The following is a 16,989-nucleotide window of genomic DNA, read 5'->3' as shown; positions in this document are numbered from 1 at the left end:
AAGTGCTGGGATTACAGGTGTGAGCCACCGCGCCCAGCCTCCAGCTTTCTTAATACAAGACACTTCAGAAATTAAGTGTGCAACTAGAAGTCCTTTTCAGTTTCATTCACCTTAATTAAATATTTCCCCTTATTTCAAGACCTGTACCTAATTATCAAAGCATAATATTTTGGCATTTTACTTGAAGTTTAAAACTTTGAGTTTAGGCCGGGCGCGGTGGCTCACGCCTGTAATCCCAGCACTTTGGGAGGCCGAGGCAGGCGGATCACGAAGTCAGGAAATCCAGACCATCCTGGCTAACATGGTGAAACCCCGTCTCTACTAAAAATACAAAAAATTAGCCGAGCGTGGTGGCGGGCGCCTGTAGTCCCAGCTACTCGGGAGGCTGAGGCAGGAGAATGGTGTGAACTCAGGAGGCGGAGCTTGCAGTGAGCCAAGATCACGCCACTGCATTCCAGCCTGGGCGACAGAGCGAGACTCTGTCTCAAAAAAAAAAAAAAAAAAAAAAACTTTGAGTTTGTATTTTACCTCTTCATGTTCCATTTCAAAACTGTAAGTACCGAAATAATTATTTTAGTTTCTAACATACTGTCAAAGTATAGCCTCAGATTCCTTATATGTAAGTAGAGACTTTGATCAGTTTACAATTATTTAATAAACAAGTACATTTTAAGATTGAGAATTACTTTTAGTTCATATATTACTTAAACAAGCAGTATTTGCAAACCAAATGATACTGTTTTGAATCGCTATAGCACTGTTAGTTTTAACCCTTGTTGATTAGTTTTTAAATGAATTTCCCTATAGCAATAGTAGTTATAATAATTTGAAAAACACTTGCAAGCTCCTGGAAGGGAGGACGCCTTCAGTAATTGGCAAGTAGTTTGTTATATCAAACAATTTGGCCTCCTTCCCTAAAGTTAAGAAAAATGTTATAGCTTCTTTTAATTGAAGTTGAAACATATTCAATGAAGATAACTTGAAGAATAAAATGAAGCACAAAGAGGAAAACAAAATGATTCCCAGTTCTACCTCAAATGATCATTTATGTTTGCATGTGTGCATGTACTCTTTCTCTCATATTATGATATATTCATTTCATAATATGTTTTTATATATTCATTTCATGTAGTCATGCAATAGTGTAAACATTTCCCATTGCCAATATATATTCATTATATTTTTTGATCATTAATCATTTAATCATAAGAGATCCCTTTTTGTAGGATACTTTGATTGTTTTTAATTGGGGGAAAGACTGCAGTAAAGATTTTTGGTAACTTCCAGGGTTAATCCTTTAAAGTGGTATTGCTGAATCAAAAGATATGCATAGTTTTCAAGGTTTTTGTATTATGGTGAAATGTGATAGAATATTCTAATACTTTAAAGCAAAGCTAACCATATGTATTAGTCGATTGGGTAGCAGCTTTCAGTCTACATTTTGGAGACATGAGAACAGTCCTTTTTTAATTCACAAACTATTCTTTGCATCTACTATACAGATGGTTGAAATTTCACTATCACCTGTTGTTCTCTTGTAACATACAAGTACTCCTGGGAGAGGTAACACATTGCACCCCAGCAGGCATTTACTCCAAAAAATATGATGTGGTTTATCTGATATTTTAAATTTAATTATTGCAAGTGAAGTTTGGAAACAAGGTGGGTACATTGAACAAGGGTAATACAAGAGGATAATAGGATGCTTCAATTCTATCAAGATCAATTCAACAACTATTATAGAAAATAGAGGATATTATGTACCTAGTTTTAGTAGTTTGAGTTATAAATTCTCTCTAAAATAATTCAGGCTGTTTGTTAACTGTGAATGCTAATTAATCTAGTAGAGAGACTAATGATCCCATATATGGTGCATATATGTGCTGGAGAGAGATGCAAGGGGGAATTAACTAACTCCTAAGTAACTTTACTCTGTTTGAACACACTGTTTGCAAAGTGTGAAATTACTTTAAGAGATGGCGAGGATGCAGAGTGCAGCTTTGGGTAGTTTGTAAGGAATACTCTGGCTATAGGGTCTCTGCTTCATTAGACAAAATATTTGTATCATTGGAATGTCTCCTTGAAAAACCAGTTGATAAAGAGATAGGCAAGGCCACTAAATAGATAAAAGTCACAGTGCTTGTTCCAGTCAGGAAACTTCAAGCTGTTGATATGGGAAAGCCCGTGCTTCCTCTGCAGAAACTTTGGACAATAGTAGACCTTCTAGAAATTATACACAGTTGTCTGTGTATACCTTTTCTTTATTTAACAGTTTCAATCCTAAATATCTTCAGGATTAAAAAAAATCCCCATCTATTATTAACAGACTGATTCTTTTTCTTATAATAGTGGGTAGCTAATAATATGCCTCTTGTGATATTTAAAAATAGTGATACAGCTCTCATTACCACATCTATTAGTCCCGGATTTACTCAGCCCTGGTCTAAACTGGGTTTCTGAGCTTTTTAAAATTTAGCATTAAAGATCTCTAGACTCTGTCCAGTTTTTCTGGTGTTGCCTTTGTAAACTGTCAGCACATGTCTTAAACTATTAGCAAATCAGAAGATTATTAAAAATATATATAGTGACTAGAAAAAGAACTCCTTCAATAAATAAATAGAAGAAAATGTACTTTTACTGAATACTTTGAATGCATATCTGTATTCATGTAGAATGTTGGAGATGAGAGCAGTATCGATAAATATGTTAACTGATGCAGCTTTTATTTTATTTTAAATTTATTTTTTCTGAGACAGGGTCTCACTCTGTCACCCAGGCTAGAGTGCAGTGGCGTGATTTTGGCTCACTGCAACCTCCACCTCCCAGGCTCAAGAGATCCTCCTACCTCAGGCTTCCATGCAGCTGGGACAACAGGCGTGTGCCACCACACCCAGCTAATTATTTGTATTTTTGTAGAGACGGGGTTTTGCTATGTTGCCCAGGCTGGTCTCAAACTCCTGGACTCAAGCAATCCGCCTACCTTGGTCTCCCAAAGTGCTGGGATTACAGGCATGAGCCATTGTGCCCGGTCTGATACAGCTTTAAAACATGGTTTTGTTGATTTGGATGTTAAAGGACAGTTTCTAATACTGGCTTCACCTCACACTTCCTAACACCATTTAAAAAGTCTGTTACTGTAGGCCGGGCACAGTGGCTCACGCCTGTAATCCCAGCACTTTGGGAGGCCAAGATGGGTGGATCACCTGAGGTCAGGAGTTCGAGACCAGCCTGGCCAACATGGCGAAATCCCGTCTCTACTAAAAACACAAAAATTAGCCAAGCATGGTGGTGCGCGCCTGCAATCCCAGCTACTTGGGAGGGTGAGGCAGGAGAATCGCTTGAACCTGGGAGGTGGAGGTTGCAGTGAGCCGAGATGGTGCCATTGCATTCCAGCCTGGGCAACAAGAGTGAAACTCCATCTCAAAAGAAGAAGAATTAAAAAAAAGGTCTGTTACTGCAAAGTGATTTTTCACTGATATAAAATGAATATTAAAAACATCAAATGTGTCTAACGTTGATACATTTAAGGATATCTATTTCTAGTTCTTCAGTCACCTATGGAAATTCCTCTTTCTTCTCCCAAATGTTTACCTGATATTCTTTCACCTCCTGAGATGCTAGGATTTTGCTTTTTTTTTTTTTTTTTAGATACTTTCCCTCATGGATAAATCAAATTGAATTGTGAGATTATGGCCTTTTCATTTTTCATTAGAAGTGAATAAATCCAGTACCTTATACTCAGTGACATTTATTTCATCTCATCAAGGGAATGCCACCCATGTTTGCTTGTGTTGCTGTACTTCAAATAGGACGTTGAGAATATTTGTATGTTAGAGTAACACTGCTATTTCTGTTTCAAAATTAATTGAAAATGTGTTATGTGTCTCCCACTTGGAGAGGGAAACTTCTCAATAACTTTTGTAGTTAATATGGATTAAGTTATTAAAACATGTTTGAGTATTCTTAATCAGTATAGTTAAGAATATGTTAGTCATCTTATTTTAAACTCATTTGGTGTGTATATTTATAATTACCCTGCACAAACTCAGTCTGAGTTAAATGTTGGCATAGAAGCCAGTGTAGGGTAGCAAGATAATGTTTCTGTCCAATAAAAAATGCCAGTATAATGATTAAGCCAGTGGACTCCTTCCAGGTCATAGACGTGATTATTTTTGAATTAAACATTCTTGTAGACTCCAGTCAGGTTGGGGAAGATGCTTTCCCATGGCATGGAACATAGTTTCTAAATCCCTCAGCAGGGCAGACGATTTTCCTTAGATTGAGGGGTGAAATTTTAAATAGAATTAGATGCCACCTATTGTGTTTACATGGTAATATGTTCTGTACATAAAATTCTGCCTATGAGAGTAAATAGTAATGAGTGATAGGAAGAAGTAATTTTTTATGTCTGATAATAGTACAACTCTTGAATGAATTAGGAAGAAATTGTCACGGCCATTGCTAAAGGGTTTTACGGTTCATTGACTCAACACACATTTATTGAACACTTTCTGTTTGCTGAGTGCTAGAGATAACAATGGTAAGCAAAACAGACCTAGTCAAGTGTCTCCATGGAACTTAATGTCCAGTGGAGATATTGACATTAAATAATTACTTGTATAAATATATCCTACATGTGATAAGTGCACAGAGATACTACAGATTGTTTTGTCAAGAGAACCTTGACTTTGCTTGATGGTAACAGTAGTAAATTTTTGAGCTAGACTGAATACGGCTACGTGGCTGACTTCTTCACCTTCTAATCCAAACCGTTGTTGGCATGTGAATCTTCAGTATTTTTTTTTTCCCTCCAGTCCTAGTTCTTAAGACCTGTTATTCTATCAAAAAGGTGACTTGTCCAGTGCTGAGGGGTAAAGAATAAGGGTTATATCTTCAGAGGAGTTATGATTACGCTGGACTCTGGGAGGAATCACAAGAGATTCTAACAAAAAAATTTAAGTATTTCACTATATGATATTCAGTTACTTATATTACTGATGTCTTGGTTTTACAAGTGAGGAGGCATTATTAAATATTGTATGTGATTAATATATTAATTGATAGCGACATTTATATTCCACAAGCACATAAAACATATACCGTGTTATATATATGTCATTTAAATATTAATAATTATTAAACATTTTAATTTAATCCTAAAACTCAAAGACTAGAAAATGGAGGTTTCTTTTACTTATATTGTATCCTGTGCCTACAGTGAAGTATAATGGGATGCCATGTGAATATGGAGTTGGAAAACCTGGATTTTAGTCTTGCTGTCACTTACTCTATGATGCCGATATTCTTTATATTTTGTATTCTGTAAAAGAAAAGTGGTTCAACAATGGTATCAGCACTCCTTGCACCTATTATTCTGAACACACCTTGACTTCTCTGCTTGGGTATTCGTATCCGAATGGGTCAGGGAGCTCAGTTTTCTCCCACTGAGCTGGTTTACAGCCCATTTCAAGAAGGTGGAAGACTTCTGGAGAAAAGCCATCTTTGAGAAGGAAATGCATTATTCATCTTGTCAAACTTTTATAAAAAGAATAATTGTTGGCAGAAAGTATTTAAAAATGCCTTTTTTTCTTCTCTGTTAAATAAAAGCCTAATTACTAAATGTGGAATGGGCTCTCTAGATTGATGGTGAGGGAATTGGCTTCTCATCCTACTTCCACTTCTCAAATTAAACTAGGATGATAATAGATCAAACAGAATAAGAAACTGCAGGTGATTTTCAAAATTTATGAAATTTACAAATACTCTCTTAGGCCATTAAACTCACTTTGGCCTAGAATTCAATTGCTTATTCTGTTTCTCCCATCTCTTTAATCGGTGTTACTTCTCTTGTATTGGTAGGTTAAAATAAACACATATCTATATGAAAAAATTTATTATTTCCCATAAATTCTGCTTCTGTCAACAATAAGAAAGAATCAGTGTTTGAAAGAGAACATAATAAAATGTGTCCAGATATACTTGCTGCTTGATTTAGTTTAGACTTCAGGAATAATAGGAAATCATTAGTATCAAGTACAGTGCTGCCTGACACTTGTTGCTCAGAACCTGTGTTAAGTGAAACCAGTGTTACTTTCAAGGCAGAAGAAAGCAGCTTCCTGTGTCTCCCTGATTTTCACTTCAGCTCCAGAAAAACCTAGTTTGTCTACTGTGTGTCAGGTCCTGAGACAACTTTCAGGAAAATAACAGCATAGCGCCCAGTTTTCAGATTTTCACAGCCCCATGCAGAAGCAGAACATGTGACTACAGTGAAACAAGTATAATTCTACTATACAGAGTATAAAGGAAGTCATGTTTAGGAGGAGTTCAGGGAAAGGCTTCATAGAAATGGTGATTCATGAGCAGAAATTTTAACAAAAGTTCATTAGTTGAACAGAGAGAGAAGGCTGATGGAGGTGAGATAAAAATGTGAAGTTTTAAGAGTCTAAAACAGCTCCGGGAGTGTGGGTGTTTGGTATTGCTACCAAGTAGAGTCTGGGGAAGTTGGGGAAAAGGGATTGAAGTGGGAGAAGGCCAAATGTGGCTGTAGTGAAGAGAAAGGAAGGGGCCGGGAAATGAGTCTTAATTGCCATGTGTAGGGCCTTGGATTTTACCCTTAGGTGATTTAAGGTTTTTGAGCATGTCATTTTATGGTCACATTTCCATTTTGGAAAGATTATTTGTGATTAGCTTAAGGAGAATGGTGTGGTGGGAACAAGATTGTATGGTAGCATGGAGACCTACTTAAAAGGGCAATGCGATACTTTAAATGAGTGGTGAGATGATTTTCTGGTGCAAAACTTTCTATTGATTCATAAATATGCTGCCACATTTGTGAATGTTGGCAAATTAAAAATATTTGTAGTATTCAGTAGAACGAAGTCATTGCTGCTTTTATAGTTTGAAATTATTCATGGAATTAATAGCATTAAAAAACTGAAAGAAGGTTAATATTTTGTCAGTGGAATTAAACCACTCAACTTCTCACACAAAGAAAAATCTTGTAATTTTTATGTATAATGTGGAATATAACCTCACAATAATATATTGAACTTTTAATATATACTTATCCAGTTATTTGTGGAAATTGTGCATATTTGAAAACAAGTACATGACGTGCTTAGTACATGCTAAGTACTCAGTAACTATTTACTGAGTTTGCATTTGATGCTTGTGAGTTTTAACCAAGACACTTTATTAATTCAAGTCCTAGAAAGAGTTACTAATATATGTGTGTGTATATATATATATATATATATATATATTTTTTTTTTTTTTTTTTTAAATAAAGACAGGACCTCGCTCTGTCACTCAGGCTGGAATACAGTAGCACAATCATGGCTCACTGTAACTTCAAACTCCTGGGATCAAGTGGTTCTCTTGCCTTAGCCTCTGGAGAATCTAGCATTATAGGCGCACACCGCCACACTCAGCTAATTTTTAAAATTTTTTGTAGAGACGGAGTCTCACAACAGCCCAGGCTGGTCTCAAACTCCTTGGTTCAAGCAGTTCTCCTACCTCACCCGCCCAAAGTGCTAGGATTACAGGCATGAGCCAGTGCATCCAGCCATGACTGATACTTTTAAGCAGAAAGTTAAATTCCAAACCAACAAAAAAAGAAATGTTTTTTAGGGAAAATTAAACCATCACAAATACATATAAGATGCTAACTTTACAAAGAGCATATATTTAAAAGATCATTGCAACTCATATAATTGGAAAAGCACATTTGAAAATAGCTTTAAATTTTCTCACAGAAAGTATGGCATATGAGTTTTCCTACCAAATCTTGGTTTTGATGCATGAATTCTCAGTTCTTAGTGTCTACAACAAGACACAAAAATCAGAGTTGAAGAGATTAGCATATCCATGGCATTGAGGGGGGTATACATTATTAGCTTACCACATCTTTGTCAATTTGAACCCAGAATTAAAACGACATGTTGCTATTTAAGTACATACGGTAGTACACAACTACAACATAAATGTTAGACTGTATGTCCCCTAACCAAATAATGGAATGATGATCAGTGTCCATCAAGTGTTAGTTATCTGCAGTTCAGACTAATGCTCCGGAAGCAGATTCATTTCTATTAGCCAAACTTTGTTTAAATTTATGTAGAATATTTTCAGTGCATAGAGTTTTATGACTGCAAAATTATTACTTTGCATTTGATACCAGATTATATTTCAGTTTTTAGAGGTTATATTCAGGTTTTAGAAGTTAAGATGAATTTGCTATGCCTGATTTTTATAGAAGAATTTAAAAAAATAACTTTTTTATAGAATATGTTTATCTTGTCTCTTTTTTCCCATATGATAATTGATTGTAGTATATTACTTTGAGGAAAGTTGTTCAACAAAATGTATTTTTACTTCACACTCTTAATAGATTCTGTTAGGGGAATCACTGGTGACAAGTTTTAAAGCAGAGATCTTTTCATGCTTATTTTTACTATTTAATGAGATTTCAGGTATATTTTAACAACTTGGGGTTTCCATGATGAATCATTAAAATAAGTGAGTGGGCTGGAAGGTAATACTAACTTTTCTCACCACTGCCCTATTTTACTCTGCTGGGTTATTGGTTGCTTTTTATATAGAACCTGGGTGTGTTGGTGGGTGGAGGTGCAGAAGGGAAGGGAGAGAAAGGGTCAGTAAGAAAATACCAGGTAAACTTCTGATGACCTACTGAGAAATACCGCTTAGGTTTCACTTTCCCCAAATTAAACCATTTAGTGTTTAAGCCCACTGTTTTTTGCTTTAACAAGCTTAAGCTTCCAAATATTGCATATAGGTAAATCGAAACTATATTTTCAACAATTGATTGAAGTTTTAAGGTATCAAGCCATATGTGGATTAGCCTGTGGAATCAATTTCTCATGTGTGTGGGATCAAAACCGTTAAAACCATCATCACTGAAACTATACCTTCCTACAACTAACTAATAACAGAAAGGTGTCTATGGAATATATTAATACAACAATTCCTCTGATTTAAAATTATTACTGGGTGTTTGGTTGGAAAATGATTTGAATATTATAGGTAACTAAATTGATGTCATACATGAAGGCTAATTATAGGTTTCAGTGTGACTAAAATTTATTTTTTTAATTGACATGATATACTTAATATTTAGCATATACTTTTCAGTAAATCAATGGCATATTGCAGATTTTTAATATCTATACTGTTAAAAACATTTCAACTACCACAGCAGTTCTAAGTGCTAAAGGAGGTAGACAAAAATGTAGTTCACCTTGAAAATGATCATGGCTTAGGGAATAAAGAAATTGGGTCAAGTCTAAAATAATTGCAGGTACAATGACAAAGTTTTAATAAAAATTTAAAAATATTCACAGCATTGCTTTCAGGCTACTTTTGTTCTCTGTGATCTTATCAATGCATTATTAGTTTTTAATTGGGATGATGCTAGTGGTGATTTTTCATTTTGGTCAAAATGTTTTTATGAAATACTATTGATATTTTCACATTGTATCCCCTTTCGATGATAAATATACAGTTTTGGAAAGGTAGACAATTCTTAAATAGATCATTTTGACTTCTGGTGATCTTAAATAGAATTTGAAGTGGTATGAAATTTCTGTGTCACAGCTATCACTTTGACTTATTTTATATTGCCAAATTTGATGTTTAGCATTTAACCATGTATCATTAAATCATAGTATTGATAATGAATTAAACTTTCAAAAAGCTTTAATAGTATAGTAGGTTTTCATTCATCTGGTGTCATTGGGGAATAAATTGTGCTGAAGAAGTGAGTTTTTCTTTAACTGAAGCTTGTTTAAGCAGAAAAACTTAAAAACTGATTAAAATTTATCTGAAATATTTTATATGCTCTTTTAGGGAGCAAGCATGGAGCGGCCATTTACTCTTTTCTTAATGTCATATAATACTATTCTGTGTGCCATGCAGAAAGGACATGGGTTTTCTGTTTGGTATTTGTTTTCCAAACTAAGTTTTTTGTTGTTTCTTCCTTTTAAAGTGCCACATCCCTAATTCAGGTATTCTTTTGTTGTTGTTTTTGTTGTTGTTGTTGTTGTTTTGAGATGGAGTTTCGCTCTTGTTGCTCAGGCTGGAGTGCAGTGGTGTCATCTCGGCTCACTGCAACCTCTGCCTCCCAGGTTCAAGCAATTCTGCTTCAGCCTCCCAAGTAGCTGGGATTACAGGCATGCCTCACCATGCCTGGCTAATTTTGTATTTTTTGTAGAGACAGGCTTTCACCATGTTGGCCAATCTGGTTTCGAACTCCTGACCTCAGGTGATCCACCTACCTCGACCTCCCAGGGTGCTGGGATTACAGGCGTGAGCCACCACACCCAGCCTAATTCTGGTATTCGTAATCAGTTTAAATGTTTCATAATTTAAGGTTTCTGGTAGTACTTGTGATAATGCTTTAACAGGTTCATAAACTCAGGCACTAGTAGGAGACATTTGGCTCTCTGCCATCTTCTGGCAAACACCTGACCTCAGCCTCCTCCTATAAAGGAAACCCTGTCCTTGGTTTGGATTTAGCACTTTCAACAGTGAGGCCCTATTACTGCTGCTTCCAAGTACTCACTCCTTATTAGCCTTTGCTAGTGGTGCAAAAATGTCTGTATTCACCCTACATGCTTGTGAACATCTGTAGTATCAAGGTGACCACTTGTAGCTTTCTTTGATTATTGCTGAAATGGGCAAATAGTGTATTCCCTTTATATTTTAGCAAATTCCACCATAGCAGCTAAGTGTTGTTTTTTTTTTTTCCTTTTTCTTTTTTCAACCTCAAGCTTATTTGTTTCAAGCAGTTTTCTAAAACAAAACTCAAGCTCAGCCAAAGTATTTGAACTGTTCTTTAATGTGCTATATGCCATTTGGTTTGAATCATATATTTAAATACCAGCTTCTCCCCATTTACTTGTATCTAATGGGAATCATCTTTCTTCCAGATTGTACTTCAAGAAGACCATAGGGAAGAACGCATTTTCATCTTGCTGCAAAAGTTGCAATAGAAGTAAGTGGGGGAACTGCCAGGATATGTCTGTCTCCACAAAACGAGCAGAACAAATTTCCGTGAATCAAAGCCACTAAGTATAGTTTTCAGAGACGGTAGGACATAGTGATTTTCCCTAGAAAAACACCCCAAATGCAGGCACACCCATTGGCCAGCAGAAAAAATGCTCATGTAAATGCTAGTTCAAACCTGTACATTTCACTCTTCTTGCTGAGCTGTCAGAGGGGTGGAAATCTACTATAGCTGTCATCTTTTTTTCTCCTTTTCTATTTTTCAGCCTCCCACATGCTTAGTGTTGAGTTCTGCCTAGTGAGCGTCTTGAATCTATAGCAGCATCTACATATACTGCCTCCACAGTGGCTGATAATTTGCAGATAACTTGTGAACCAGACCCATAAGAAACATCATGATATGTACTTTAGATTAATCATGGAAAAGGACAAGATGATGAAGAATCAGAAAGCAGTTTTCTTTTCCAATATTGATATTGCTTTCTTTGAGGTTAGATGAATGAGATATTCTTTAGAGTGGTTTATATCACATTTCATCACTTGGGGAAATAGGTCATTTTTACAAGAGCCTTTTAGAGACCTTTTAAGTACATACAGGGCATATATTTAATACACCTTAGCATTTCCTCTGAGTAAGTCAGAGGAAATAAAGCAAGATGGTAGATATCTGCAATGTGATCAAGTAAGCAAATTAATGTTAAACTGCTTATATTCTGTCTTGAAACCCTTGATATAATTTTCAAAATTGCCTTTTATTGTTCTTTCAGTTACTTTCTAGCAATTTCCATCATTTGAAGGATTAATGGCTACCACTTTGTTGAACCTAGAGGGTGTCTGTGAACTTATTGAACACTACTTTATTAGAGTAGAAGTCTCCAGTGGACCATGAACTCTGCGTGGCTGGGACTCTGAGCTTACCTCTTACAAAACCTGCAGGGCTCTCAAATTAATGTTTAAAATGCAAGCTACTGACAAGGAATGGGTAAACACCCACTGCAATTTCAAACACATATGTATATCCACTTTCCTCATCTATTCCTGGTGGGTAGGAGACCGTGATTGAAAATTACTGAACTTAAAACGGTAGAAAATTTGAAGAGATCCTTTCTCCTTAAGTAGAGTGATTTATACTAATGGTGGGATGGGCTAAATACCTTCTTACTATTTGTAGTCTACTGTGCTTCACATGCATTTTCTAATTTTATCTTAACAACACATGTCTGAGGTTAGTACTGTTGTCTCTATTTTGGAGATGATGAGACTAAGTCCTACAAAATTAGGTAACTTGTCCAAGGTCATACAGCTTGGAAGTGACAGAGCTGAGGTTCAAACATGTATGTCCTTGATCCTAGGATTCATGCCTTTTCCATCTGAGGACCACTGATTCTTATTTTGCATATAAATGAAATACACACACACAGTCCCACACAGCCCCCTCGCCCACATAATATATAGATTTATATTCCCCCATCCTCCCAAATGCTCATTGGAAAATTTAGACATCAAAAGGAAGCCTTTTTGCTTTGAAATGCAATTTAGGTAGCCATTACTTTGAACAAAGTGAAGTGTAGTTTTATTAGTGAAGAACATCATTGAGTCATTGAGACTAATAATTTTGTGGAACAACATTATTAAGAAAAGCGTTATGCTATTTAATGAGTGATATTTACTTAAGTCATAAAGGAAAATTCAAACATCTGGAATATTTTTTAAGCAATATAGCATTTATGCATGGAATGATGTTTTTCCCCTGTGTCTTACAGGAAATAACATACAATTTGAGATGTATATGAGAGATTTTATGTTCATAGATATCTTTTTATTTCACTGAGCACATTAACAAAAATTATATTAAAATGAAAAATGGCTTGATAGCTAATTCTCTGTGATGAAATTTTATCATGTCTTTAGTAACCCCATTATTGCTACTTTATCCCTCTTAATAGGTTGCTTGTCTAAAGAAAGGTTGTAGAAACCTTACTGGTTCACACACATACAACTTTACCACATTGTTTTGGTGTTCCTTTGGGGGTGATACATTGAGAAGTGTGGGGAAGTGATCAAAGTGTGTGTAGTGTCTCAAGAAATTGCATCCTAAAGTTTTTAACACTAGAAAATAGAGATTTGCATATGGTTGATATGCCTTATTTTAAATAACGTATTCACTAGGGGCAGTTACACCTGATGAATTTAAAGATGGAGTAATACAAGAGTTACAGAATCACAGAATTTCTGAACCAGAAAGGGCCTTATAAAATGAAGGACTCTTGAAGTGAAAGACGTCATTAGAAGATGGGTTCAGTGACTGTCCAAGACTAGAGCTCTAAGTCAAGTAGTTTCTGAGATTACTGAGTCAGGCTTACAGCCGAACAAACCAGGAAGTGAGTGATCACAGCAGATGAGGGCTTTCAGCTTTCTGGTGTTGGAGAAAAAACTAAGAGTCATAGTGGAGATAATCTTATGACATGAGGAAAACAAATCAGAAAAATAAAAACACCTTTATTTCTTCTTATTAACACAAATGATATAAAACTTTAAGTGTTATATGCTTTTTAAAATAATGGGATAAGCCTATTTTAAAAAATAACACATTGCTAAATTATTTGTATTTTCTGAGTATGAAATTTGAACTTACTTTTATTAAACATTTTATACATGTATGTAATGGAAAAAATACACATTTTTTGGTTGTTATTTAGGATCTGAAGGTTTGAATGGGCCAATGAGTATCCTCATCATTGAAGCATTCTATGGAGGCTCCCATAAACAGCTGGTGGATCTTCTCCAAGAAGAGTTAGGAGACTGTGTCGTTTATACCCTTCCTGCAAAGAAATGGCATTGGAGAGCCCGGACATCTGCTTTATATTTCTCTCAGACCATTCCCATCAGTGAGCATTACAGGTAATTAGAGCTCAGGATGCCTTTTCAGCTTTTTAAAAAAAGTACCTGTTATGAGGATGTTGCTTCTCTATCAGTATCTTTGAGAATTTCTCCAACTATGGAATTGGTTATTATGACTACAGTAGATATTTCTTTAGAGAAAGCAGAACAGTGGAGTACACTCATCCTCTAAGGACACCTGGTCAGTAGGAAAGAAGCTTCATTTAGAACCAACCATATGTGTTTTCTCATTGTCTTGTGATTTCATTATGTATATGGGTGTGGGTATGGGTAACAATTTTTGGCCTGAGAGAACAGTAGATCTTCTAGTTTGGTTCATTGTATCTGCTCTGTACTAGGAACCAGAGTTGAAAGGTGGATACGTCCAAGGCTTTAAAGTCTGTTGAGGTAGAGATAGGCAAGTGCAATGAGAGGTGAAAGATGGAGAGGTTGATTTGGATTGTGACAAACTGGAGGTGGCTTTATAGAGTTGGTAACCTTTGACTTATTCTTGAAGGATGAGTAGATTTGAGGGGCACAGAACTCAATTCTGAATTCTGGTTTGTTAGGAAGTAGGAACTAGGAGGACCTATTAGAAAGCGTCTCATGAGCTGGGCACGGTGGCATGTGTCTCTGGTCTCAGTTACTCAGGAGGCTGAGGTGGGATTGCTTGAGCCTGGGAGTTCAAGGCTGCAGTGAGCCAGCCACTGCACTCCAGCCTGGGCAATGGAGTGAGACCCTCATCCCTAATAATAATAATAATAATAATAATAATAATAATAATAATTTAGAAAATAAAAGAGTCTTATGGGACACACTGAAAAGATGGAGGTAAATACTCATTACATTTTTACTGAGGGAACAGGTAGGATGGAATCCCCTTGAACATCTCTTCCTCCTTATTCTCCATTTGCATGTATTCCTGCGTATTCTCCTGATGGTTAAATCGTGGAAGACTACCCTATGGTGGTTAACGTAGCTAATGTTCTTGCCGTTTATTAACACAAATGATATAAAACTTTAAGTGTTATATACTTTTTTAAATAATGGGATAAGCCTGTGTGTAGGACTGCATTGGTTTGGGCAGGAATGAAAAGTTCTGGGCTGATAATGAATGGAGTTAGAGCAGATAGGTTCTTAGAGGAAGGGCATGTTGGAAGCTCCAGTGCCCATCTTGCCTCCAGTACCTCTACCCATCTGCTGCTTCTAAAGTGGCCACAGGAGACATAGTAGCTTGTGACTTAAATGTAGCTTGCTGTTCCTAGTAGGAACTTGAGGGATTCAGAGAGTAACGATTTTCTGTATGAAAATCATGTGTCGTCTCTGAGAATGCATAGTGTCAGATGGAATAGCAGTGAGCATTCCAGTTACATGGCTTAGGATTTTAAAGGTAAAATGCTGTTTTAGTGCGTATTCAGAATTTTGTATTTTTTTCAAATTTAAAGTGTATCCTTCTTACATGATTTAATGTTTTATATTCCGATATCACTAAGTGAATATTGTTGATTCACTAATAGTATGAGGAATTTCAATGAACATGTTGATATAAAAGTTGTAAAGGCAATGATAAGACTATTGCTATGTTAAAATATGACTGTTTATGGTTGCTTTCACATCTCATTTAATTGTGTTTTTGCAGCACCAATTGTATTATATTACTTAAGGTCAAGTAATCCAGTTGACTTTATGGCACTTTTTCATTTAACAGTGCCATTCAGTATAATAAATTTCTACAGTTATTTGAACATTAAAATGAGCCATTTCTATATCTGTTGTTTGATTTCATTTTGATTATGCAGTTTTTCAGAATTACATTATTGTATCACAAATATACGTGTGTGATAGCATGCAAACACTTCTGTGCATATGGCTTCCCTACTCTCTTTGAAGCCTGAAGCATTTGAGTATAAGTGTCACAACATTTGAGGATAAGTTATTTGGGAGGTGGATATCTGAAAGATGGTGATATAAAGCCTTACTCTCCGATAGCCATAACCTCCACTGCCTAGTTAACTATACTAATCTAATCAGTCTTTAACCCAAAGACATGCCTCACCAGTTTAACTTATATTTGAACAATGATAACTTCTCTACTCTTTACCAAGTAACTTTTTTGAATACTTTTAGAAAAATAGCAGTAGCATGAAAACTTGATAGCATGATACTAAGTTAACAAATGCGTGCATTCAATCCTAGATTGAAGTGCAAGAGTAACCTGTTGTTACACTGAATAAGTCTGAGCTCTGTGGAGATTTTTAAAGATATGAAAAATTTTTGCTTTCCAGTTGTTACTCTTTTTGTATATTTGGTGCATGAAATCATTAAAACTCATAAAGGTAAAATGATTAAGCACCAATATTGCCTACTATGCAAAATACTCTGAACAAATACGAGTGTGTCTGATGAGAAAGACTTTGAATGTAGATACATATTGGTGTTTTTCTCAGCTTCTGAACATGTATTGTTGCTGTTATAAGCTTACTATCTGAAAAGTATTTTATTATTAAAAGAATAAATGCTTCAGCCTAATTAATCAGTTTGATTCTGCTTTATCTTGACAACTAAAAGAATATATCATGATTCTTGTTAGAGCTGTTTAGTTTTATTATAGATTACGAAATCTCAAGAAGTTATTTTGTCAAAAGTAGTCAATAGTTATTGTTATTCTTAGATTATATTATAGCTATGCCTTAGAAACTTCACAAGATACAGAAAAAAGTTTTGAATGTGGAGTTTGAGGGAAGGCATTAACTTTTGGGTTATGAAATGTTAATCATTTGTTCCAGGATGAAGCATTTCTACTTTCTTAGACTGCACCCTAAACTAGGTATCGAGGATATTGTATTCACTTTTCATTCTGTAGTGTCTTTACTGAACTGAAAGAATCTCTGTTATTTAAAAATCATTTTTTTCACCCTCAGGTGCTTACAATTACATTTTTTGTTTCATCTGAGGTATTGTGACAGATACTGATCATTGCCCACTTAACAGCCCTTCTTCCTTGTTAACAGAATCACAGTTTTCTTTAGGATGGATAAGTATCCAGCCCTTGGGAGTGAAGCAACATTGACTTAAATTAGTTAGGAT

The 16,989-nt window shown here is 35.6% G+C and overlaps 1 protein-coding gene across 1 annotated transcript in view; it reads left to right on the top strand.

Moving 5' to 3' along the window:
• The window catches only part of GTDC1 (glycosyltransferase like domain containing 1), a gene marked incomplete at its 5' end in the record, with an annotated part of 284,050 nt that overhangs the window by 13,159 nt on the left and 253,902 nt on the right, over positions 1-16,989 (top strand). The window contains 2 exon segments of the mRNA NM_001133298.1: positions 10,947-11,011; positions 13,722-13,923. Of these exon segments, the coding sequence (NP_001126770.1) occupies positions 13,745-13,923 (179 nt within the window).

Source organism: Pongo abelii, chromosome 11 (assembly GCF_028885655.2).
Source record: "Pongo abelii isolate AG06213 chromosome 11, NHGRI_mPonAbe1-v2.0_pri, whole genome shotgun sequence".
Taxonomy (NCBI): domain Eukaryota; kingdom Metazoa; phylum Chordata; class Mammalia; order Primates; family Hominidae; genus Pongo; species Pongo abelii.
This window is presented reverse-complemented; position numbering and strand designations above follow the sequence as displayed.